The sequence below is a fragment of the Megascapheus bottae genome, chromosome 3 (assembly GCF_031878675.1).
Source record: "Megascapheus bottae isolate mThoBot1 chromosome 3, mThoBot2.hap1, whole genome shotgun sequence".
NCBI classification, from domain to species: domain Eukaryota; kingdom Metazoa; phylum Chordata; class Mammalia; order Rodentia; family Geomyidae; genus Megascapheus; species Megascapheus bottae.
Window position 1 is genome coordinate 74,294,467 of NC_143511.1, and position 26,317 is coordinate 74,320,783.

General features: G+C 47.8%; 1 protein-coding gene across 1 annotated transcript; it reads left to right on the forward strand.

Moving 5' to 3' along the window:
• Tmem268 (transmembrane protein 268) lies at positions 1–25,983 on the forward strand. The gene is made up of 9 exons (XM_090330501.1): positions 1–106; positions 5,479–5,665; positions 7,928–8,037; positions 10,796–10,903; positions 13,748–13,897; positions 18,748–18,858; positions 19,619–19,699; positions 21,173–21,352; positions 25,019–25,983. The coding sequence occupies exons 2-9, from the start codon at positions 5,557–5,559 to the stop codon at positions 25,196–25,198; spliced, it is 1,029 nt and encodes a 342-aa protein (XP_090186627.1). The 5' UTR covers positions 1–106; positions 5,479–5,556; the 3' UTR covers positions 25,199–25,983.
• The last annotated feature ends 334 nt before the right edge of the window (positions 25,984–26,317 follow it).

A 26,317-nucleotide genomic window follows, 5' to 3' on the forward strand; every position in this document is an offset into this window, starting at 1 on the left:
GATCTCGAACACTCCTCCCCCCGCCCCCCACTTCCTGGCAGCGGGCCTGGACCAGACCACAGGGCAGAGACGGGGCTCAGACACGGCTGCCCCAGGCCAAGGCCAGGTACGGTATCCCCGGCCTCGAAGGACCTCTGGGAATGGCTCCTCGACCCCGGATAGTTTGGTCATTCTCTTTTCTGGGCCTTCGTTTCCCCATCTGAGAATTGGGGAGCTGGGACTTGCTGTCTGTCCTGTCCCCGTGCCTCACTGCCCCTCCCCCTGGCTTCTGCGTCTGGTCCTCCTGAGATTTCCAGTGTGACAGACCAAAGGGAACCCTCCGGTGGAAACGAATTTCTCTCTCCATGTGAGGAGTCTTAGGCAGACACTTGGTGGCTGGGGCGAGGCTGGGCAGCCCAGCTCACTCCCCCAATAATCTCTTGTGACCAGGATCCTGCAAAATGTAGTCTCTCTAAGGTTGCTCAGAGGCTGGCAGTGGGCACTCTCCAGACTCCCTCCTTCCACTCAGGTGACAGCCTTCCCTAGTTTCTGGATCCAAGTGGTCCTAAGGACGGGGTACAAGGGTGATAGTGCCATTTCTTCCCTGGGGCCTTGGCCATACCCCATCTGCCCTCTGCACTGGATGGGCAGCTGCCAGGTGAGGGCATACGTGACAATGCCCTGTGACCTCTTTCACGTCTACTTTTGCCAAGCTAAGGGGCCCCTTCTGTAGGACCCCCTTCCTGGATGCCTAGCTGCCTTCTTTGGCCCTTGGGGAATTTTCTCTGCCTTTGTCTTTTCATCTGGTAGAGATTCCCAGTGAGAAAGCCTGTCTGGCACTTCAGACTTTTGTAGTCAAGCCCTAGAAGGTTCTGAACGGGCGACAGCCCTTCACCTGTAGTGACTGTTATGTCTCTAGTGCTGCTCTGAGTGGTTTACATGTGTGAACACTCAAGCTCAGGATAATCTAACTCCATCATCATGATCTCTACCTCCATTGAAGGAAACAGAGGCAGAGAGAAGTTCTGCAACTTGCTCCAGGCCACACAGGTTGGCAGTGGTAGACTGAACAGGTGACTTTCAGTTTATCCCACAGAACTGTAGGTGAAGGAATGAAAGTCTGCTGATTGGGACACCATGGAAGGTGTTGTGATTTCTGCTTCATTGTGGGATTTTGCAACTCATGTGGACATTCCACATGAGTCCCAGGGGCCTAGCCAAAGCTATTCTGTTAAACAGACAAGGCCTTCGGTGGTTGTCAGTGCAAGGCATATCCTTGTGTCTGTTTTTGTTGCTTTCATGCCCCTTGTGGGTCCCTGGTAAGAAGGAAGAAAGTCCTAAGACTGGCTGGTCCATGCTTGTGTGTGGCATTGTCACTGGCGGGGGTGGGGGGGGCAGCCTTGGGCTAGGGAAGAGAATGTCCTGCTGGTCCACATGCCTGAGCATCTCAGGCTGACTAGCATTTGTTTTTAGATTATGCCTGGGATGTGAAATCTTCTGATTTACTCTCTCTTTTTAAAATTAAATTAATTTGTTTTTGCCAATCCTGGGGCTTGAACTCAGGCAGGGCCTGGGCACTGCCCCTGAGCTTTGTCAAGGCTAGCACTCTACCACTTGAGCCGTAGTACCACTTCTAGCCTTTTCTGTGTATGTGGTACCAAGGAATAGAATCCAGGGTTTTGTGCATGCGAGGCAAGCACTCTACCATATTCCCCGTCTCGTGATTCACTTTCTCTTTTTTTTTTTTTTGCCAGTTCTGGGCTTGAGCTCAGGACCTGAGCACTGTCCTTGGACTTTCTCAAGGCTAGAGCTCTACCACTGGAGCCTCAGCACCACTTCCAGCTCTTTTTTCTATGTATGTGGTACCAAGGAATAGAACCCGGGTCTTCGTGCATGCTAGGCATGCACTCTACCACTAGGCCAAACTCCCAGCCCTGATTCACTCTCTTTAAAAGCAATTTCAAGAAGAAGTTCGGAGACAGCCAGACCAGGAGCCAGAGGTGCAAAAAGGGTGTGGAATTGGTAGGTTCAGACTCTGAGCAAGAATACCGAAGTTCTTCAGATACCCTAAGTGGCCAGTTTGGGGAAACTATCTTGCAACTAGAACACTCACAAAGCATGCAGAGAAGGGACCTGGTTAGTAGACACAGAGCACTGTATTCATGTCTGCTTCCAGTGTCTGCCCCACAGCATCTAAGCCAGGCAGCCCTTGTTATAGAAGCAGCAAGGCACAGGCTGAGTGCTTTGATAGCAGTGGTTCTAGAGAAGTGAGGGGCTGAGCAAGAATTCAAGTCCATCCTTTCTGGATTGAAAGTCTTTAGTCTTTTCATACCATTTGGCTGCTTTCTGACTTTAGACTCTGGTTCCTGGCTAGTGTGTGATAATTGGTAGTTAAAAGGTCATCTTTATGCAGGGTGTTGGTGGCTCATGCCTATAATCCTAGCTACTTGGGAGGCTGAGATCTGAGGATCAAAGTTTGAAGCCAGCCTGGGCAGAAAAGTCTGTGAGATTCTCTTCTCCAATTAACCAGTAAAAGCCAGAAGGAGAGCTGTGGCTTAAGTAGTAGAACCCTATCCTTGAGTAAAGAAACTTAGGGACAGTGCCTAGGCCCTGAGTTCAAGCCCCAGGACATAGGGTGGGGGGGTGGGGAGAAAGAAGCTCATCTTTGGTATATTTTTGTTTGGGAGAAAGAATCCAGGGATCTTTCTGGAGCTTGAAATCAGGCCCAGCTTCTCTAACATAGCTTGCATGATCCCTAGAAAGGCCCCTTGAGCTCTCCATTAATATTATTATTTTTTTCTTTTTGCCAGTTCTGGGGCTTTAACTCAGGGCACTGTCCTTGGGCTTTCTCAAGGCTAGAGCTCCACCACTTGTGCCATAGCACCACTTCCGGCCTTTTTTTACTCCTATGTATGTGGTACTGAGGAATTGAACCCTGGCCTTTGGCCAGTAGGCCAAACTCCCAGCCCAGTCTCCATCACTTTTGTATAAGGGTTCCCACATTTTTCATTTTGCTGTGCACGTTCCAGACTGTGTGGCTGGTCTTGGTCTTATTTGAAGTGTAAGTGGATGGTGGCATGATCCCAAGGATTAGATTCTCCCCTGCAGAGGAGGTTGTGTGTGTGTATGTGTGTGTGTGTGTGTGCATGTGTGCACTTGTGCTTGTTCTAGGTCTTAAACTTGTGGCCTGGGCATTGTCTCTGAGCGTTTTTCCCCTGGTGTCCTACTAACTTGAGCCACACAGCTCCATTATTAGCTTTTTGGTGGTTAATCAGAGAAAAGAGTCTCATGGACATCCCTGTCCAGTCTCGTTTGGAACGGCAGCCCCCAGATCTCAGCCTCCTGAGTAGCTGGGATTAGAGAAGGGAGCCTCCAGTGCCTGGCACCCTGTGGAGGTCCTGATGGTGACAGTGTGCTCTTGCCTGGAGTCATGCACACTTCATGTCTTTGCCGATGTCACCAGCCACGGTAACGAAGAAGCTTCTAGGTGACTTTTTACTCAGCAATTTAGCAAGAGCTGATGTATCCTCCCCAGGGACTCTGACATGGTTTTCCTTGGCAGAGGACAGTTCTCAGCTTCCCAGGGGATCCATGACATGGCAGAGTTGCTGGTTGTAGCTGGAGCAGGTAGCCTGGGGATGCTGTGTTTTACCGAGGAAGTCCACACTGAATGAACTTCTGCTTCTGCTGGTGAAAGTGGCCCAGGGCTGCTGCCCGTTGTGCCTCTGTGTGAGGCCTCGGAGCTGGAAGTATCCTGAAGATCTTTTAGAATTGAGTGTCGCCATCTTTTCTTTTCTACTTAGGTCGAACTATTTTCGTCATAGTGTTTCCATGTTTGCATTGGCCATCTGGAAGTTCAAAATGAAATCTTTGGTGCAGTGCCAAGAGGTGTATTTTGTTTGTTGTTTTTTGTGGTTGTTTGCCAGTCCTGAAGCTTCAACTCAGGGCCTGCGCTCTGTCCTTCCACACTTTTTGCTCAAGGCTAGTGCTCTGCCACTTGAGCCATAGCACCACTTTCAGCCTTTTCTGTTTTTGTGGTACCAAGGAATCGAACCCAGGGCTTCATACACACTAGGCAAGCACTCTACCACTAGGCTATGCTCCTGGCCCCCAGAGTTTTGTTTTTAAGAGCTAATATTTCATGGCCTGTGCTCTTTACTGGAATTATCCATCCATTTATTGATTCCTTGCTGGGCTCCTGTGGGGGGTGGGAGGAAGGGTCTTTGGCAAGGAACTCTGAAACTGTGATGTGAAATCACTGTGTCCACTGGGGACAGACCCGGGCTGGCTTTTACCTTGTTTAGTCTTATACTGGGTATTTTTTTTTAAGTTCTTTAAAAAAATATTGTGTAGAGGGGCTGGGAGTTTGGCCTAGTGGTTAAAGTGCTTGCCTAGCATGCACAAAGACCCGGGTTCGATTCCTTGGTACCACATACATACAGAAAAGCTGGAAGTGGTGCTGAGGCTCAAGTGGTAGAGCTCTAGCCTTGAGAAAGTCCAAGGACAGTGCTCAGGCCCTGAGCTCAAGCCCAGAACTGACAAAAAAAAATATTGTGTAGAAAGATGATGTACAGAAGGGTTACAGTTATGTAAGTCAGGTAAGGAGTACATTTCTTTTTGGGCAATGTCACCCCTTCTTTTGCTTTCTCCCAGTTTTCCCTCTCATCCCTACCCACAAGCTGTAGAGTTCATTTTCAGCATAGTGTCAAATGTGTACCATGACTGCATTTATTCACCTTTTGTCCCTTCATTTCTGTGCCTGCCTTGTCCCCTAAAGACAGATAAATGAACAAGACAAAACAAAAACAAGACAAAAGAAAAAGAAACACAAACACACACAAGAAACAGACACACAGGCACACACACAGACACACACACAGACACACAAACACACACACACACACACCAGAAAGCAAAAAACAGATAATGCCATCTTTACCACCAATATCAGAACAAGCAAACAAACAAAAATCCTGTGTCTATTTCCTGGAATTTATTTTGATAAGTATTGTTTGTGTGTTCAGAGGCCCTGAGGCATCTTTGGTAAACACAGACCTCTGTTAGGAATCCCCCGTTACCCAAAATTGCTGGCCATTTTTGTCTTTATGATTGTCAGCTTTTGTTTTCTGTAATGGGTATTTCGTCCCCTCCTTTTTATCCCGTGTATTTTGCCCTGCTTTGTGGGAAGCTGTTTGAGAATGTGTGTATCATCTGACTCTTGCCTGATTAGCTGGGATGCCTGGGTCTGCCAGGGTCCTGAGTGGACAGGGATGGACAAGGCCTAAGGCACAAGGAAGGTCCTAGCTGAGGCCTGGTCAAGTCTTAGTTCCTCTCCTCTCTCCGAGAAACTTCCTCACCACCTTCAGAAAGACCAAAGTTAGCGTAAACGCTTGTGGTCATTCTCCACCATCTCTGCTCACCGAGGTCTCTGCGAGCTCCAGGAAGCCCAGCCTGCCCAGGCCCAAGCCTGAAGTTCCTTTTTGTGCTGTTTTTCGAAAGGCCAGTGAAGCTGAATCAACTGCTCCGGAATGAACCTCAGCTCTCGGAGGGGGAAGTAAAGCCATCTGGCTCCCTGCCATGGCCTGTGAGACGCAGATGGACCCTGGAGGGGCAGCCAGCCCTCTGCCCACCTCCTCCCCTGGCTGGAGTGCTCTGTCTAGGGGAAGCCCTCCCCCATGGGGGCAAGGTAAGGTTGCTGCCTCCTCCCCCTGCCCTCTCCTCATCCCTCCGCCACCCCCCTCCACCCCGTTCCCTGTGGTGTGTGGACTCACTGCAGCAGTGGGTGCTGGAAGGGGTATTCGGTGGCCTTTAGATAAGTGGGGGAGTGACTTTGAAATTCATTTCCAGGCCCCCTTGATGTCTTCTTTCCACTGATCTCCACTTCCTAAGAAGTCTCCCCTACCCTGTTCATCCTTTCTCTACATGATACCCAAAGAGGTTTTGTTTTGTTTTGTTTCAACTGTACCTCCAGTCATGTCATTTTCTGTTTCGATGTCTCCCTCTGGGCTTGGCGTTTGGCACGAAGATCTGTCATTCATCGTCTTGTACTCTTGCGATCCTTGTTCTGTTTTTTGTTTTGTTTTGTTTTGCTCTTTCTCCATACTGTTCTTTTTACCTCAGTGCCTTTGTACATGCTGTTCCTCCTGCCCATATGTTTCTTCCCTGCTTAATTTGCACCCATCTTCAGAACTCAGTTCAAATATCCCTTCTATGAGGAATCTTCTAATGGCTCAGCCTGTGAAGACCCTCTGATACCTTCCCATTTCTCCCTCCAGTACTTGTACAGATAATTATCTGTGGGATAAGCATTCAGCCTCCCCACTAGAATTAAGCTCTGTCTGCAGTGTTTATACGTGGCCTGGTCACAAGCGATGTTTCATGGGTATTAAGTGTAGCAAAGGGACCCAGCCCTCTGTGTGTGTGTGTGTGTGTGTGTGTGTGTGTGTGTGAAGGAGGGAGGGCCACAACAACCAATGTGCTGGTTATTTAGGGGATTTGAAACTTGACTGCTTGAAAGCAATATTTTTTTATTATAGTTTTACTTAGGAAACCAATTTAGACGTTGATATTTATAGCAGTGGCACAGAATGGAATGAAATCTCCCTTGTGGACTTTAAAGACACGGCTCTTGTGAATGTTGGCAAGCCAGTTCTTGCTCGTGTGTAGGCGTTTGCTGCATCCTGCACACATGAGCACGCGGGTACACTTCTTTGCTTCAATAGCTTTCCTTAGCCTAGGTGTAAAAACAAAGTGTGTCTAAGTGGAGGGCTCTTCCCTCCTCCCCAGAAGGAACAGAAGAGAGTCTTGCCAGGACTCAAACTTGAAAAAGTCTTTCTGTCACTCTGGTAAACACTGCCAGGCTGGGGAACAGAGCCAGGTCCCAGGTCTTGGGGAGATTTTCACGCAGTGCTTTGTGTGGACGTGGAGGTGAAGAGGACGTTTGAAGCCCACCCCGTGTCTACTCACACTCCCTGCCCTGTCTCTATCACCTCTGGATGGCATCCGCCTCTTGGGGCTCTGGTAAAGACTCCCTCCGCAGAACCTCTATTTATTTATTTTGGTAGTACTAAGGTTTGTACTTTGGACTTACTTTACCAAGTATTCTACCAAGCCAGTTCTTGTTCCCCTGAGGGAAGTTGTTTTTTTAGTTTGCACTATTTTGTGCATTTCCCCCACCCTGGGTTGGCCTCACACAGTGATCCTTTTAACCTTCTTAACCGGTGCCTCCTGCATACATGGCTGGGATTACAACCTGTTCTTGTTCAGTTTATCTTTTTTGTCTAGTTTTCCTCACTTGTATATCATTCAGGGTATCTTGTTATTTTACCCTTTTATTATTTATTTATTTACTTAGTGCTGGTGGTGAGGCTTGAACTCAGGACCTGGAGGCTGTCCTTTAAGTTTGTCTTTTTTTTTTTTTTGCCAGTCCTGGGCTTCAGCTCAGGGCCTGAGCACTGTCCTTGGATTTTTCTCAAGGCTCCTTTAAGTTTTTCTTTCTATTTTTTTTTTTTGCTCAAACTTTTTTTTACTTGACCCACACCTCTACTTCTGGCTTTTACTTTTTTTTTTTCTCCCAGTCCTGGGGCTTGAACTCAGGGCTTGAGCATTGTCTTTGGGCTTTCTCAAGGTTAGAGCTCTGCCATTTGAGCCACAGCACCACTTTTGGCTTTTTCTATGTATGTGGTAACAAGGAATCAAACCCAGGTCTTCATATGTGCTAGACTACCACTAGGCCAAACTCCCGGCCCTGGCTTTTACTTTTAGTGGTTAATTGGAGACAAGAATCTCAAGGACTTTTCTCCAAACTAGCTTCAAACTTGGATCCTCATGTCTCAGCCTCCTGAGTAGCTAGCGTTACAAGCATGAGCTGCTAGCACCCAACTTCTGAGATAGTTTTGGCAAGGTACAGGTTGTGCATGGAGCTTGTTGGGGACCCCTCTGTTTTCAGAGCTTCACAACGGCCAGGTTCTCACAGTGCTCCGGATCAACAATTCCTGTGCACCTATCTCCTTTGATCTGGGAGCTGCAGAGGAGCAGCTGCAGGCCTGGGGCATTCAGGTGCGTGCTGACTGTCTAGAGTTCATGTTCCCCTCTGACTATTCATCCTCTATCTCTCTATCCATGCATCCATACATCCGTTTATCCATCCATCCATCCATCCCTCCACCCTTCCGTCTGCCTGTTCATTCATTCATTTGTCCATCCATTTGTCCATCCATTGGTCCATGCATCCACCCACTCGCCCATCCATCCATCCATCCATCCACCCACTCGCCCATCATTTATCCATCCATGCATCCATTATATGTACATGCGTGCATCCATCTGTCCATCCACCTGCCCATCCATCTGTCTATGCTTTTATACCTTTACAATGCAGCTACTAAACACTCACCCTGTGCGGGCTGAGGCAGGCCCATGGGGGATGTTGAGAACTGCCCAATCTTCTCAGTGGGACACCCACTGTGTGCAGAACTCTTCATGAGATAAGCAGCACAGAGGTACATAGGACAGAGGCTCAAGATGCCCACAGAGCCTGCTGGGGAGATGGACAGGTGTTGAAAAGGTCAGGCCTGCAGATAGATAATAGATATAATATATATTAAAGGCAGGAAGTGATAAACAGATCCCAGAGGTGAGGGATAGCTAAGTGTTACAGAGGAGCAGGCCTGATGTAGGGCCTTGAAGGTTAAATAGGAGTGTGCTAGGTGGACAGGAAGTGGAAACTGCTTCTGGAAAGAGAATGTTCCAGGATCTCACTGCTATGTCATGAAACAGTGTCTGCAGGTGTCCACCTCTGCCTTGGGAGCCTGGGAGGGGTGATGTCACTTATCTCAATCTCAGTCTTTATCACTGCAGATGAGGGCAATGCTAATACCTGCTACATGGGGCTCTGGTTAGGTTCTGTGAAATAATGCTTGAGGAATGCTTGCACTTTCTCTGGCATGTAGTAAGTGCTTAGTAAGGTGTATCTTGCTGTCAGTGCAAAGTGCTCTAAGTGTTTTTTTTTGTTGTTGTTGTTGTTTTGTTTTCTGAGCCCTTGAGCGATTAGGCCTTCCTTGAGCTAGCCAGGGGCCATTCGCCATGATGGAGAATGCACTGATTATTTTGCTCTGAGATTTTTATAGTTTATTGCTGTAAAATGGATTCTGTGACAGTGTCTCGCACCTGTTCTAGTTACTAAGTTAGTGAGATCTAGAGGATCACAATTCAAAACCAGCCTATGCAGAAAAGTCTGGGGAGATTATCTCCAGTTAACCTGCATGAAAGCTGGACTAGAGGTGTGGTTGAACTGGCAGAGCACCAGTATTTGGGGATAGGGAGGAGGCCAAAGGAGAACTCAAAATCCCGAGTTAAAGCCCTGGGATTAGTACAACAAAGCAAAAGCAATAACCCCCCAAATTGTGATTTGTAATCCTGCTGAGGAGGTAGAGGCTGGAAGGTCAGGAGGCCATAGTGCTATATAGCAAGACCTTGTCTTAAAAAAATGAAAACAACCCCAGCCTCAAACTCCCCACATTGGCCAATTGCTATAATCATAGCTACTCAGAAAGCTGAGAGCTGAGGATCACAGTTCAAAGCCAGCCCAGGAAAAGCTGTGAGACTCTAATCTCCAATTAATCACTCAAAAACTGGAGGTGGAGCTGTGGCTCAGAGTGGTAGACCACTAGTCTTGGACATAAATGCTCAGGGGCAGTGCCTATACCCTGAGTTCAAGCTCCATGGTCCACAAAAGACAATTTTTGTAAGTCCTAGGGCTTGAACTCAGGGCCTAGGCACTAGCATTCAAGGCTAGTGCTCTGCCACTTGAGCCACAGCGCCATTTCCTGTTTTTGCTGTGTATGTGCTATGGAGGAATTGAACCCAGGGCTTTGTGCATGCTAGGCAAGCACTCTACTGCTAGGCTACACTCCCACCCCACCCTCCCCCCGATATTTTAAAACAATTTTTTGTTTTAGAGAAATACATAGATTCAATTGAAGGAAAACTTCCCACATGATCACCAACAAGCCTTGTTTTCCCCATCTTGGCACTGAAACATGTCTTTTTGTTAAATTAGTTTTCAGATTTGTTTTTGTTGTTTTGGGGCCTTGAACTCAGGGCTTAGCTCAAGGCTAATGCTCTTCTACTTTGAGACACAGGACTTCTGGTTTTCTGGTGGCTTAATTGGTAAAAAGAGTCTCAGACTTTCCTGCCTAGGCTGGCTCTGAACTTTAATCCTCAGAGCTCAGCCTCCTGAGTAGCTAGGATTACAGGAGCAGGCCACTGGCTCCTGGCTCAGATTTGGTTTTCTTACTGGTGAACAGTGCTAATCATGTTCCTAAATACAGCTGGTCAGTTCTCCTTTCTCCCCTGCATTTGTAGGGCTCTTTAGGCTCATCCTGCTACTGGCAATGTGCCCTGCACTGTGTTGTAAATATTAGCTCATTTAACACATACCTCAAATAACCCTTACTGAATAGAGGAGGAAACTAAGGCTCAGAGATGGTGAATAACTTATTCTAGGTCACACAGCATTTGGATGGAGTACCAGTTTGTCCCAGGGCCTGTGCCTTTACAGTTAGTCCCTCCTGTGCCAGCTGTAGGGTACTGAGACTCAGCTTCCAGATGCCTGCTGCAGGTGCCTTCAGGTACCCTCCAGGCCCTCAGGCTGTCTACCTCCATGGTGACTTCCACCCACTACCCTGAGATCCTCATTCTTCCCTCAAGGAGGGTCCTGAATGTCTTCAGGGACAAGCAGCAGGCTGCTGCTGGCAGGAAGGAAGTGGGTGTGGGGGTGCTGTGTGACTGATGCCTTTCTCTACGTGCCCTGCAGGTCCCTGCCGAGCAGTACAGGAGCCTGGTGGAGAGTGCGTTACTGGAGCCCCAGGTGAGGCGGTACCTCATCTACAACTCCAGGCCTGTGCGGCTGGCCTTTGCTGCGGTGAGCATTCCCCTCCCCCCTGCCCCGTGGGCAGCCTTGAGTCCTGGAGTCGTCAGGTTCCTGTATGGAAGACAGAGTTAGGTTTACCATGGGCAGGCTGGGGGCAGGGAGTCCTCAGGCCCTCCAGACTCTGGGCTCATGTTTGCCCGAGGCTAAGAATCTCAGATATACAGGCTGTGTCAGCTCTAGTCATACGTACACATATGTATATATATGGGCATCCATGTGTGTGTGTCTACACACTTGAGCACACCCATACAGGATAACAGTCTGGATCCTGTGTGTCTGCATCCTGCATGTATTTTACTGGGGTTTGACCTTAGGGTCTCACACTTGCTAGTCAGGTAGGCACTCTACCACTTGAGCCACGCCTCCAGTCTCTCTTTTTGGGCTGGTCAGGTCTCACTTTATGTCCTGTTTGGCCTGGGCTGTGACCTTTCTTACATGTGCTTCTCCATGTCCCTCAGATGACATACATGCAGCCCTGAACCCAGGCACTGATGGAGATGGAGTCTTGTGAATGTTTATGCTCAGGCTCGCTTGGACCTCTTTCCCTGGTTTTCCACCTCTCAAGTGGCTGCGATTGCACTTGAGCCATTGTGCCCAGCTTCTTTTCTTTTCTTTCTTTCTTTTATTTTTAAAGAATTGCATCTCCCCCTTCCCCCTTGCCTGTTTCAATTTCCTATCATTCTTCATTTTATTTTCAGTGTCTGTTAAAATGCCAGACATTTCACCCTGGCATTTTGAATGTCCTAATCAGAATAACCCCTCTATTGCTCTCTCTTTCCTTATCCCTCAACTCTCTATTGACCACAGTTTTCAGCGAGATTCTTTATGATGTCTTCATACATGGACACATTCACACATGCATTTGTAATGACTCACTGGGACCAGAGACCTAAACCCTAGACCCAACTCTAGCCATTCCACGTCAGGTCTGCTCACTCACCCCCATGTGCCACATAAACAGAAGAGTAGTGGTACAGGTAGACAAAAGACATTTATACACCGCCCGGGTGAATCTCAGGGAGGGGCCAAGTAGGCACTTGGAGTACACAGATATGAGCTCTGGGTTTAACTAGAGGACAGATGGGCAGGGGTCCGTCCTTGAGCTTGAGCTGAAGACCTGGGTGCAGTCACTGAATTTCTGTGCTCAAAGGTAACACTTGAACCACACTTCCAATTCTGGCTTTTTTGGGGTTATTAATTGGAGCTGAGAGTTTCACAGACTTTCCTGCCTGAGCTGGCTTTGACCTGAGATCCTCAGATCTCAGTCTTCTGAGCAGCTAGGATTATAGGTGTGGGCCTCCAGCAGCCTCTGGCTGGGCTGGTGCACATCCCTGTTAAACAGTCTTGGTCTCAGGTGTAGTCTGGTTGATCTTCATCTCAGGATGGGGATGGGGGTGGGGTGGGGGGTATGGTGATAATGATGATGGGGATGGGGGTGAGGTGGGGGGTATGGTGATGATGATGGACCAGCAAGAAAGGCATTGGTATTTGGGGTGGGGTCACAAGGTGTTTTCCATCAGTCCTGCCTCATCCTGGATTCCATGGTTGATTCAAGGTGACCCTAGAGAGAAGGACTCAGGAAAAAGCTGCTTTATGCACCCTTTGGACATATTTGGGCCCATAGAGGGTCCATATTTTTCAGCAAAATCGACTTCCGAGTACCTGTGAAATGACTTCCTACTTTTCTTTATGTGTCCATGGTGAGAGGGCACAGTTGATGCATGTTTCTCCCTTCTTGGGAGTGGGAAAAGGGTGGAAGCAATATTTATGAATCTCCTAACCAGTGCTGGGGTGACAGGACTTGGTTACTTATTGGCGCAACCCTGTGAAGTAGGCTTGATTATCCCTACTTTTTAGATGAGGAGACGAAGGCCTAGGGAGGTATGAATCATAGACAATCCAAGGCTGCCTGGCAAGTGAAGGGTTAAGTGGCCTTCCGGCTCCAGAACCTCTTGCACTTTTCCTTGTTTAAAATCAGGGTAAAAGCCAGGCACCAGCATGACTCAAGCCTGGAATCTTAGCTACTCAGGAGGCTAGGATCTGTGGATCACAGTTTGAAGCCAGCCCCTGCAGAAAAGTCTATGAGATTCTTACCCCCAATTCACTAGCAAAAAACCAGAAGTAGAGGTGTGGTTCAAGAATTCTAGCCTTAAGTGAAAAAGCTGAGTTACGGCATGTGGCCCTGAGTTTAAGCCCCAGTACTGGCACGTTCTTTTTTTTTTAAAAGGAGAGTAAAAATGGTTGGGCCAGTCACCAGTAGCTCACACTGGCAATCCTAGCTATGTAGGAGGTTGAGATCTGAGGATTGTAGTTCGAAGCCAGCTGGGGCAGAATTAACCATTCAAAAACTGGAAGGGGCCGGGAGTTTGGCCTAGTGGTAGAGTGCTTGCCTAGCATGCACGAAGGCCTGGGTTCAATTCCTCAGTACCACATGCATAGAAAAAAGGTGGAAGTGGTACTGTGGCTCCAGTGGTAGAGCTCTAGCCTTGAGAAAGCCCAAGGACAATGCTCAGGTCCTGAGTTCAAGCCCCACGACTGGCAAAAAAAAAAAAACCCAAAACAACAAAAAACAAAAACTGGAAGTCGGGCTGTGGCTAGCCTTGAGGAAATAGAGCTCAGGGACAAGGCCCAGGCCTTGACTTCAAGCCCTATGATCAACAACCAAAAAGTGGTGCTAGGAATGGCTAGGAAACTGTCCCAGCATTCACTTACAAGTGAGGAACATTTGCCTAGACTTCTGGTTTCTTTCTTTGTGGGATTGGAGTGGCAGGAAGATCTGTGGGGGGTATTCAAGCAGACCTGGCTCCATAACCACACTTTCCTTGGTTTCTGCAGGTATTCTATATGGTGGTTTGGGCCAACATCTACTCCACCAGCCAGCTGTTTGCTCTGGGCAAGCACTGGGCAGGTGTGCTGCTGGTGACTCTGGCTGCAGTGAGTGTGACCTTGACTCTCGTGGTCATCTTTGAGAGGCATCAGAAGAAGGTGAGATGTCTGGAGCTCCTGCCTCACTGCCTCTGAGAGGATGGGCAGGCCTGAGAGACCCAAGTCTACGTCTTCTCCCCTCCGCCTCAAAAAAATTCCTCCAAGCTGGGTACCTATCATTTTAGCTGCACAGGAGAGGAACCCAGGAGGATTGTGATGAATTTCGGGCCAGCCTGGGCAAAGGTAGCAAGAGACTGTCTCAAAAACAAAATGTACGGTTGGAGGCATGGCTCAGGCGGAAGCACACACCAGTAAGTGAAAGCAGCTGTCAATTAACAAGTTTTGAGTCTCAGAAATAGAAAAATGCGAAAATCACCATCACCAACATGTAAACTAAAGTGCCTGGCACGGCTCAAATAGTCCAGTGCTTGCTTATAATGTGAGAGGTCCTCAATTCAATCCCTGAGGATTGCTTAAAGTTTAAAAAAAAAAAAACCTCCAAACATAGAAATTCACACTGACTTAAAAGAAATCAAATCACACGTAATTATATCCTTCCTCCCACCCTCCTTTCCTCCCTCCTCCTCTCCCTCCTCCTCCTTCCCCCCTCCCCCTCCCCCTCCTCTTTCTCCTCCCCTGCAAAAGATAAGATCTGCGGGCTGGGAGTTTGTCCTAGCGGTAAAGTGCTTGCCTAGCATATATGAAGCCCTGGGTTCAGTTCCTCAGTACCACATACATAGAAAAAGCTGGAAGTGGCACTGTGACTCACATGGTAGAGTTCTAGCCTTGAGAAAGCCCAGGGCCATTGCTCAGGCCCTGAGTTCGAGCCCCAAGACTGTCAATAAATAAATAAGGTCTAATCTTGTAGCCTAGGCTAGCCTGGAACTTATGATCCCTTCTGTCAGCTGCTGTATGCTATGATTACATCGTAGCCTGCCTGGTGTTCTTGGTGAAGGGAAAACAAAATACCTTCTATTGTACTTGTGAGCCACACTTACCTTTTAGCTCATGAAGAGACAACAGCTCTTGGTGGAGTGAAGCCATTTGCCTCGCTTCCTAGTTAGGGAGAAGAAGAGAGATTTTTGTGCTTCTTCCCTACTCTCTGTAGGCTATTTGTTTTTATTGTGGGAAAAAGATGTATATTTATAATTAGCCAGCTGGATGCAGTTTAGATGATTTGAATTTTGTTGGCAGCATCTAAAGCATCATCATCAGGAGCGAGTGGAACATATGCCTTCTTCTCTCCATCAGGTCTGATCAGAGTATTGACCTTAGCCACATCAATGTCATAGAGCTTCTTCACAGCTTGTTTGATCTGATGCGTGTTGGCCTTGACTCCACAGTGAACACAAGTGTGCAGTTGTCTTCTATCTTCTTCATGGCTGACTCAGTGGTCAAGGGGAACTTGATAATCGTTTAGTGGTCAAGCTTGCTTCTCAGAGCACTCTTCTGGGGATATTTGGGCTGTCTCTGGAGCCGCAGTGTCTTGGGCCACCTAATGGTGGGTGAAGTGCGTATCTTATTTTTGCTGTGGATCCTTTCAGCACTGCCTTCTTGGCCTTCAAAGCCTTTTTCTGGCTTCGATTTTAAGAGGCACAGGAGCTCCCTTCTTTGTTTTCAGCGCCATCTTGGTGAAAAGGCTGTAGGCTATTTTTTAATTGTGTGTGTGTGTGTGTGTGTGTGTGTGTGTGTGTGTGTGTGTGTGTGTGCTTGTACAGGCTAGGTACAGGCTTGTGCTACCACTTGTTCCCAGCTCTGTAGATTGTTTTGCTGGAAGCAAGCTGTTAGAGAGATCTCAGCATTCAAGGGTCCTCTTTAGTCTTCCTTCCTTCCTTCCTTCCTTCCTTCCTTCCTTCCTTCCTTCCTTCCTTCCTCCCTCCCTCCCTCCCTTCCTTCCTCCCTCCCTCCCTCCCTCCCTCCCTCCTTCCTTCCTTCCTTCCTTCCTTCCTTCCTTCCTTCCTTCCTTCGGTCATGGGCTTGGACTCAGGGCTTAGGTGCTGTCCCTGAGATTTTTTTGCTCAGGGCTAACACTCTTCAGCTTCGAGGCACAGCTCTGCTTGTGGTTTTTCTGGTGGTTAATTGGAGATGAGAGTCTCCAGGACTTCTCTGCCTGGGCTGATCCCCAGATCTCAGCCTCCTGAGAAGCTAGGATGATGGGCTTGAGCTACCAGCCTCCTGTTGAACTGAGCCCTTTCATGTACCTCCCAATGCTCATGTAGCAGTAGGGCTTGTGAGGGAGGGATGGGAGGTGATGTGCCTGACTTCCCCTTGCATGGAGGTACTCTGTGGGCGCCCATGCCTCTACACCCAGCTGAAATCTCTGCCGCAGAGAGTGGCTGGTTTTAGAGTTGAGGTAACTTGTCTTGGATCCCAGTGTCAGTGGCAGAATCATGTGAGTCCTCTGGATCAGAAAGGAGGTGGAATCCTCCCAGCTTCCTGTAGTTTCACTGATGGCATTTTGTTTTCAGTGCTTGTCCTTTGGCGTGTGCTGGACATTTCCTGTGGAGTAGGGTGTGTGCCAAAGCTTTAGTGTTAACACAGTCCATGTCCTGTTGACATTGTAAGTAGAGGCTGTTCCATCAATTTACAGATGGAAGACCAGACCCACAAAAGTTCTGAAAGCAGCTCTAGGCCTTGTTGCTAAACATAAGAATTGGAGGTTCAAATTCCAAACCATGTTCTCAGTAAAGACCTTCTCTATAGGAATTTGGGACTCCAGTAACAAATGACCATAAACTTGGTTTCTTTAAATAGTCCAATGTGGCTCCTGCTTATATCTAGGTACTGTGCCCCCTGGAGGCTTTGATGAGAGTTTACTTCTTGACCTCTTCAGCTGCTAGAGGCCACCTACATTCCTTGGCTTGTGGCCTTTTCCCATGTTCAAAGCCAGCAACAGGCCGTCAAGTCTTTCTCTTCCTCTTCTGCCTCACATCCACTTTTGTGCATCCTGTGGTCAATTGAACAGCCACATGAATTTCCCCTGGCATTTTAATTCCTGTTTGCTACGTAAGAGCATTTTTATAGGCTTCAAGGGAATGGAGCAAGTGACTCAGGCACCATTATCCTGCCTAGCACACAGTGCTTGGATGCTCTTAGCCCTCGGCCCTTGCAGGCCTGGACACAGTGCTAGGCTCTGACATCTTCAGTGAATGCCCAGCTCTCGCCTAACTCAGAGAGTGTTGGAAAAGACAGGCAGAGTTTGAAACACGAGTTCCATTTTTTTTTTCCTGCCTGCATTCCAAGGATAAATAGAACTTTATGGTTTAATCATTCTGGAAGGATTTTTATTATGCTTTTCCACCAGGCTGATAAGGTAATGGCACCCGTGGGGTGCGGGGGTGGGGGGGTTCTGTAGAAGATTTCACAGCTTGTGTGCTTGGCCTATAAAAAATAAAAATGAGCCAGAAACCTCTCTTGGGAAGAGAAAAGTGACATAAAGTGACTTCAGGAGCAAGAAGTTGGGCACCTGGCAAATGCAGATGTAATTTGAGTAGTTTGAGGAGATGGCTGGGCTGCCTGGGGCCCTGCCTTCCTGGCTCCCTTCTGCTTTCTGCAGCTGTATGTGGGCATCCCCCAGGAATGCCAGGTGAGGTACGAGGTGCAGGTCTCAGAGATGAGCAAGACCTGCTCCTGCTCATAGGCATAGCTTGGAGACCCCAGTGTACAGAGGCACCTGTCCCACCACTGCTGGCTCTGGAAATCCCTCCAAACTGCCAGATGACAGTGAGCTTCTAACAGTGACCGCAGCTCCTCATCGCCTACTGAGGGCCCTGTGTTTGGTGCCTGGTGTCTTCGCCCAATAATGACCTTGTGAAGAGGATACTCTGAGCTTGCTAATACGTTCTTCAACTTGGGGTAAACTATGGTGCTACCTCCCAGGACTTTAGTCTCCTTATCTGTAAAATGGCAAAATGACTGTAGTGCTGTCATAGGATTATTGTGAGAACTGAGTGATTGAATACATCAAGGGCTTAATGGTACTTTGGAAAAGAAGCTGAGTAAGTATCGATTGCTCTTCTTATTGATTTTTGTTTACCAGCAAAGAATAGCTCAGAGAGGTTGCTCGAGTAGTCTGAGGGCACACAGCTCTCCTCAGGTCTTGGCTCATGAATCTGTAGCCCTTAGGATTTCTTACCATACAGGGCCTGACAGACCCCTTTTCCTGACTGTTGTCATTCTATCAGTGCTTTCCTGTGTCAGCATCTGTAACAGCCTCACATTTTCAGGTATCCTGCTATTTATTTATTTATTTCCATGGGGTTTGAACTCAGGGCCTAAATGCTATCCCTGAACTTTTGTGCCTAAGGCTGTTACTTTGCCACTTTGAGCCAGAGCTCTAATCTGGTTTTCTGGTGGTTAATTGGAGACAAGAGGCTCATAGACGCCTAGCTTCCTGGGGCTCTTCTTAACCCAGCACTTGGTTTGGGTCCTTTCCTTCCCTGTCTCCCTGGCATGGGCTGGCGTGGGTGGTAGCAGAAGGAAGCTGCCCCTTTGGAGGGCCAGGCTGAGCTGGGGACTTTCAAAGGAGGTCTGTGAGAACAGAGATGGAGACTACAAACCCTGGCTGCTCTCACCGTCGGTCCCCCTCTTCCCACAGATGTCTACCTTGTCTCTACCACATGCCCTCCAAGCAGGCCCTCCCCTGTTCCTGGGTGGTGGGGACACGTTCCATTCTCAGATCCAGAGCTTGTCCAGGTCGCACAGTGAGGAGCAGCTTGCAGAGCCGGCCTTCAGCCCAGGCTGTCTGACACTGTTCCTTTTGCCGTCCTAACAACAATTCTGTTTTACAGGGGAAGGAAATGGAGTCCAGGGTGAGGACTGCCCTGCGGCAGTTAGAAGAGGACCAGGGTATGGTGCCCTGGATCTCAGGAGCCCTCAGCCAAGTCACGAGCCTGTCATTTATCTTATAGGCCAACACAAATACGGATCTGCGGTTGACAGCAGCCAATGGAAGCCTCCTGAGGCACCGGGTGCTGCTGGGCGTGACAGATGCCGTGGAAGGATGCCAGAGCGTGATCCAGGTACTCCGTCTCTAAGGGGTCCACTTCTGGGGTGTCCACTTGGAAGGCAGGTGGCCTGTGTCCTCCCAGCCTACACTGCGTGTCAGGGACTCTGCTCCTGAAGGCTGTGGGTGGCCCTACACTGCTCCCTGCATGAGGGTCTTCCTGAGATGCCTCCTCTGTCCACCTCCCTGGTACTACAGGTACCATGGAGCCTGCAGGGCCCCCTGGGGAGGAGGGATGGCACCTGGCTGCACCCATTTGATTGTGATGTGTGGTCCATATAATGTGTCACAATGTGGGAACCCCAGGGGTTTCCGCCTGGCCTCTGGGGACTGTTGACATGGCAGCCCAGGGGAGGTGAGACTCTGGACCACTGGTCTTGGGTGGTCTTGGGTACCACCTTTGAAGGGCTCCACTCATTGCTTTGTTTGAGACCAAGGTTTATAAGTTCTGAAATTTCACACAAAGCCGTTTCGTGATGAGGCGAGAGCTGGGAAATGTATGTAGCTCAGTGGCGGAGCCCTTGGCTATAGCATGCACAAGCTCTGGGTTCAATTGGTAGCAGAGCCAAAAAGAGAAAAGAAAAATGCTAACTTTTCTGCCGTCTATACACGTGAGACTTCATGGTCATGTGTGCCTGCCAGAGAGCAGGATGCATCAAGTGATCCTTTGAGGGGGACCTTGGGGAGGAGGGGTGCCAGGAGGGTGGACTCAGGGCTGGGAGTTCAAGATCAGGCCGGTGCTGAGCCGCTGTGGTCCTGGCTGCTTCTCTCCTCAGCTCTGGTTTGTCTACTTCGATGTGGAGAATTGTGTGCAGTTTTTGTCTGACTATGTTCAGGAAATGAAGATGAGCCAAGAGGTAAGACATCCTAAGTACATACGCGATGGAATTTTATTCATCCATTAGAAAAAGTGAAATGGAAAATGATGGAAAGAAATTGTGGGACTGGGAATGTGGCTTGGTGGTAGAGTGCTTGTCTAGCATGCCCGAAGCCCTGGGTTCAATTCCTCAGTGAACAGAAAATGCCAGAAGTGGCATTGTGGCTCAACTGGTAGAGTTCTAGCCTTGAACAAAAACACTCAGGGACAGTGCCTGAGGCCCGAGCCTCAGGACTGGAAAAAAAAAAAAGGGAAAGAAAGAAAGAAAGAAAGAAAGAAAGAAAGAAAGAAAGAAAGGGAAATTGTGTTAAGGGAAGTAACTCATGCTCAGAGAGACAGCATCCATGTTTTGTTTTTTTTCATATGTGGAAGCTAGATTTAGTTTACAAACTCATATGTTGGATGGGATTCTAGTATATACAAATGTATTAACTGAAACACAGTAGATTCACATGTGATCTCAGTGTAATTCCTTAGAAAGGCAAAATCAAAGTTCAGCAGAATAAAAAACCAGGAAGTGGGTGCTTGAACGGGGTGATAGGGTCAAGAGGAAGGGAGAAGATGCCAGGTGCGGGTGGCTCACGCATGTAATCCTAGCTACTCAGGAGGCTGAGATCTGAGGATCATGGTTTGAAGCCAGCCCAGGCAGAAAAGTCCATGAAGAGTCTTATCTTCAGTTACACACACACAGGAAACCAAGCTGGAAGTGTGGAGCTGTGGCTCAAGTGGTAGAGCACTAGTCTTGAACAGAAAAGCTCAGGGAAAGCCCAGGCCTGCAGTTCAAGCCCCTTGACCAGAAGAAAAAAAAATATTCTTGGAAGGCATTTGCTTTTCAGTGAAGCAAATCTTCCATATTTCCTCATGGTAGGCATGCATTTCTTCACATTGAGAATTCTATTAATAATAAACTGGCATGTCCAAAGGTCTCATGTATTTAGGTGATATCGCTTGTTTAAAGATAAGCCTTTCTACCAGGAGATTTTGCTGGTTCTGCCAAGGAGGAAGTAGGCATGAGAGCAGTTGCCTGACCGGTTATGGTCACAGCACTGGAGATGCACAGGGCTCTGGGTCCCAGCTCCTTCCCTAGGATTTAGCCAGCTCTTAGCTGTAGGCACTCTGTGGTCAGTCTTGAAGTCAGGGATATGGGCTCACTCGGATTCTGGCTCATGGTCTGTAGTGTGTCTTTGGGCAAGGTCCCCAAAACTCAGTGTGTCTATCTGTAGTGATAAAGACCCCATCTTAATCTGCAAATGAGCAGTCTAGACATTTTTCTTGGGGGTATGTGTGTGGTGGGGTGGTGGTAGTGGTGGTGTGTGTATGTGTTTGTATGTGTGATGTGGTCTCACCAGTCTACATTCTCTGAGGTCAGCCTCTGGCTCTGTAGCTGGATCCACCTCTGGCCAAATCCCTCATGACTGATGACACACTCCAGCCTCCTTCCTTTTCTCCATAGTCCTTGCTGAGAAGCAGATTGAACCAGTTGTGCGTTGTCATGGAGACGAGGGTGAGCCCCACGGTGGAGGGGCCTGAAGATGATGAAGATGCCCCTCTGCTACCCAGAGGCCCTGCCCCTCAGGAGAGACCCCTCATACAGACCCATCTCCACCAGCTCGTCCCCGAGGCTGAGCCCGAGGTAATCAGTGCACAGCAGTGAGGCTGCTGTTCCCGGAGGGCACCTGGGTAGACTTTGTCCAGAGGCAGTTTTAGGTTCTAGGCTTTTGGGGAACAACACTTCTTTGAGTTTCTGGAGGCCACTCAGAACTTACAGCATCAGCCTTCCAGGTGCCGGGATTACAGGTGTAAACTGCCATGCTTGCTTCACCCCAGTAATTTAACAGTTAGCTTATAGGACTCAGTTTGTATTTACTGGAATTTTTTAAGTATCTTGGCTTTTTTTCCCTTCTTTTTTTTTTTTTTTTGCCAGTCCTGGGCTTGAGCTCAGGGCCTGAGCACTGGCCTTGGACTTTCTCAAGGCTAGAGCTCTACCACTTGAGCCTCAGCACCACTTCCGGCTTTTTTTTTCTATATATGTGGTACCAAGGAATCGAACCTGGATCTTCATGCATGCTAGGCAAGCATTTTAACCACAAGGCCAAACTCCTGGCCCTCCCTTCTTTTTTAGACTTCATTTTCTTTCTTTTTTTCCCCCCAGTCCTGGGGCTTGAACTCAGGGCCTGAGCACTGTCCTTGGGCTTTCTCAAGGCTGGAGCTCTACCACTTGAGCCTCAATGGCTTTTTTCTATGTATGTGGTTCCAAGGAATCAAACCCTGGTCTTCATGAATGCTAGGCAAGCACTCTACTACTAGGTCAAGCTTCCGGCCCCGTTTCCTCTTTTGTTTTTGAGACGTGGTGTCATTAGGTAGCCTAGACTAGCTTTGAACTTGCCGTCCATTTCTCACTAGTCAGTTAAGTGCTGAATTGGCTATCCATTTTGGACAGTTACATTGGAAGGTGGTTGCCTATTGATACAGTATGTTTCACCAATATTGAGTATGATTGGTCTTTAAAAAATATATTCATAGCTGGGCATTGGTGGTTCATGCCTATAATCCCAGCTACTTAGGAGGCTGAGATCTGAGGATCAGAGTTCAGTGCCAGCTGGAGCAGGAAAGTCCATGAGTCTATTATCTCCAATTTATTACCTGAAAACTGGAAGTGGAGTTGTGGCTCCAAGTGGTAGAGTGTTAGCCTTTAGTGAAAAAGCTCAGGGACAGCGCCTAGGCCTTGAGTTCAAGCCCCATGACTCACACACATACACACATACAAAAAGCTACTCATGAAGTGGTACCGGTGGCTCACACCTGTTATCCTAGCTACTCAGGAAGCTGAGATCTGGAAGACTGTGATTCCAAGTGTGAGCAAGAGGCACTGAGTTCAAGCCTAGTGCTGGTGTGCATGCACGCACACACATACACACACCCGTACACACCCAAAGAAACAGCAAGAAATTTATTTGTAGAGCAATCATCTATCCCACTGTCTATGTGCCCGTCTACTTAAAACTTCAGTTGATGTTTGGATGTGGTCCACTTCTTGGAATTTGAGTTCTAGACCACCTAGTCCCAACGTCTGGTTAGTTCTGCCACACACACTGCGTTGGGTTTGGTTCATTGCTATTAAACCTGACATTGGTTTTTTTTTTTTATTTGCTCTCTTTTCATTTATTTATTTTTGCTGCAAAACTGGGACTGGAACTGAATACCAGTACCTGATGCTTTAGATGGTTAGTGCTCTACCAACTGAGCCAGTCCTCCAACCCCAAAACTGATAGTGTGGTTTACAGCTGGTTCTGCCTTCTTCACACTGCAAGGACAGACCTACGTCTTGGTGACAAGCAGTGAGAGTGATGACATGTGACCTTTGGAGCTTGAGGAGACCTCTTGAATTTTCAGCCAAGGCTTTGGAGATTCACGGTCCCTGATGTTCCTCTTTTGCACTGGTGGGCAGTGGGAGGCCTTCCAATAGGTCTGTTTGAGAGACAGAATGATGACCATATTAAATCTCTTCACCTCCATCTTACTGGGAAGATATATATATATATGTATATATATATCTATCTATATAATCTATATCAGAAAAAGATGGATAAGGCCATATACTTTATTGTCTGAATTTATGCGCAAAAAGTCCATTAAATATGTGTCTTTTAAATTATTTTTTCAAATTCATTCAAGCGCATAGTAATACAATTTCCTGTCCTGAATGTCAAGCATGTATGTGCATGTTTTAAAAGTGGCTGTTCTTATAATTCAGCTAGGGAAAATAGAGTCATGACCCAGGTCTCAGTGGGGGCTAGACCATTCTATTTCAGCTGGAGCCTAATGTCTGTGAAAGGCGGAGAGCTAGAATGACCTCTTACAGTTTTACAGACTTTTATCCTGCATAAAATTCTTTAACATGCCCTCTGAGGATGCTGGGATTACTTTGTCTTCTTTGATGACTAAGAGGTCAGCTGATATGTCAGGAGGCCATTTGTCTAATTATAGTTCTTTACTTCATTTTCTTTTAATTAACTAATATATTTGTTTGGTTGGTCATAGGTTTGAACTCGAGCCTGGATGCTGTCCCTGAGCTCTTTTGCTCAAGGCTAGCAATCTGCCATTTTGAGCCACAGAGCTACTTCCAGTTTTCTGGTGGTTCAATTGAGATAAATGTCTATGGACTTTCCTTTTCAGGCTGGCTTTGAACATCAATGTTCAGATATCAGCCTCCTGAGTAGGTAGGATTACAAGTGTGAGCCATCGGCACCCAGCTTTTATTTTATTTTTATTATCTTTAATTGTACAGAGATGTTTTTATTTTATTGATTTGGACTAAGTAGGTGAGAAGACCATCCAAGTTAGTGAGTGATAGATTATTATTATTATTATGTTTGCCAATCCCATTGCTTGAGCTCAGGGCTTGAGCACTGTCCTTGGGCTTTCTTCAAGGCCAGTACTCTACCACTGGAGCCAAGCAACAGCTTCCAGCTTTTCTATGTATGTAGTATGAGGAATAGAACCTGGGTCTTCGTGAATGCTAGACAAGCACTCTACCACTAGGCCAAACTCTCAGCCATGAGTGATAGATTATTTGAAAGTTTCGATTGTTTGCTAGCCCAGAGAATAGCTTACGCAAAAACCAGCGCTAGGAGCTGTGTTGAGTTTGGACAGGCTTAACAATAATGGTGGTGATATTCATGGCATTTACTGAACCATTTCCTGACATTTCTTGACGATATTTGTTAAGTGTTTTGCACTGGGCTAGGTGTACTCTCCACAGTGTAGCCAGTGCTGCCATCTGCCCGACATGGTTGGAGCTGTGTGCTCAGAGGGTGGAGTGGCCCATGCAGGACAGCACAGAGTGGATGGGCTGGAATTTCCTCCTGGCCTTCTTGTGGTAGAAGCCTGCTCTTACCTCATAACGCTGTAGATGTGAGCAGCCTCCGTGTCACGCACATGAAGAATGGACACAGTGTTGTGAGCATCTGTGACCACTCGTGAGCAATGGAAGCATTTTCTTTATTATCCCAGCCATAGACCCACATGGGGTGATTCAGTAGGTTAATATTAAATTCAAGTTTTAGAATCTCTTTTCTTCCTTACCTGTCTTGGTTTTTGTTTTTGCCATTTTGGTAAAACATGCACGGTGTATCACTGGCTCCAGTGACATCACTGTCCTGCAGTGACACATGGGCACAGGTGCCAGGCATTGCTGTGTTACCAACACCACCATGATGGCTTGGCCTTCCTCTGGTGCCCCAACTCCACTGCCCTTAATGTCCCCGTGGTCCTCACTCTGCTTCCCTGCCTCCTCCAGGAAATGGCCCAGCAGCTGCTGGCAGTGTTTGGTGGCTACTACACCCGGCTCCTTGTGACCTCCCAGCTTCCCCAGAACATGGGGATACGACACACGGACTCTCCAAGGGTTCCATGTCCCTGCCAACTCATAGAAGCCTACTTCCTGGGCAAGGGGTGCTGCCCGCTGCTGACCAGGTGACCCAGGGACAAAGCATTCACCTTCCTGTAAGACTGAGCCAGGGGGAGACCTCAGGAATCCAAGATGGCAAGGAGAGCACCACTGGGGGATACCCCAGCCCAGATCCCCTTTGGGCTGCTTGGATCTGTGGTGTGGATGGAGAGGCTGCTTTTCCTCCCTCCCCTTCCCACAGAGCTCAGGAGAAGGGGAGATGACCTCACAGGGAAAATGTCCAGGTCATGTTGCCATCTCCTGCCTCTCAGCCAGGATATTGCTCTCCATGCTTGGCCTCTGACCTCTGAAGTTCTACAGAAGGGAGACACAGAACTTTCCCCGTTCCTGGTTTTGCTCCATATTTTGTGGACTGCAGGGACACTTGTGCTTGTCTGCTAGCACCGGGCTACAGAAGACAGAGGGAGAAGACAGGAGGAAGGAGGAGGCAGCAAAGGACAGATTACCATTCACGGATTTGGAAAGATGGATCCTGTTTGACTTGAAGACTGACTGGTTCAAGGACATATGTGCTTGTCCGAGTGGTTTCATCCTGAGAAATAGAGCAATGGCTGTGGCTTTCAGAACCAACCTTGTCCTGGGGGGAGGTGTGATGAATCTCTTGGGATTCTGTGAAGAGCTCAGAAATATCCAGGTACTCTGCTTCAAAGAGGCTAAAGATCCATTGTTCTAACAGGCCCAGATCCCAAAGTCCTGGCCTGGCCTCTGATGGCAGCCAACCCCCCAAACCTAAACGTGCAATTAGGCCTCACTTCCCATAAAACCCATATTAGAAGTTTAAACGTTCTCCTGAACTGTTGTATGCATTTCTGTCTGTTGTTTGAACTCTTATTTCAAAACCCAATTTTCCTTCTCCCTTCCTCCCTTAGGAAAATTTCCAACTCACTTAGCTCCGCTTCTTTCTGTCTCTTTTAAATCCATGATATGATGCAATGACTACCCATACTGTTGTTTTGTTATGAATTATACATTCCTGTGTGCATGTTCATGCTTTTCTAGCTAGAATGTCAACTCCCCAAGGTCAAAGATAACACTGTATATTTTTTTGTGTTTGGCCTGGATTTGCTTAGGAAAGAAGTCTTGTGCTTAAATGTTTTCCATCTCTGTAGCAGCTTGGGCAAATGAATT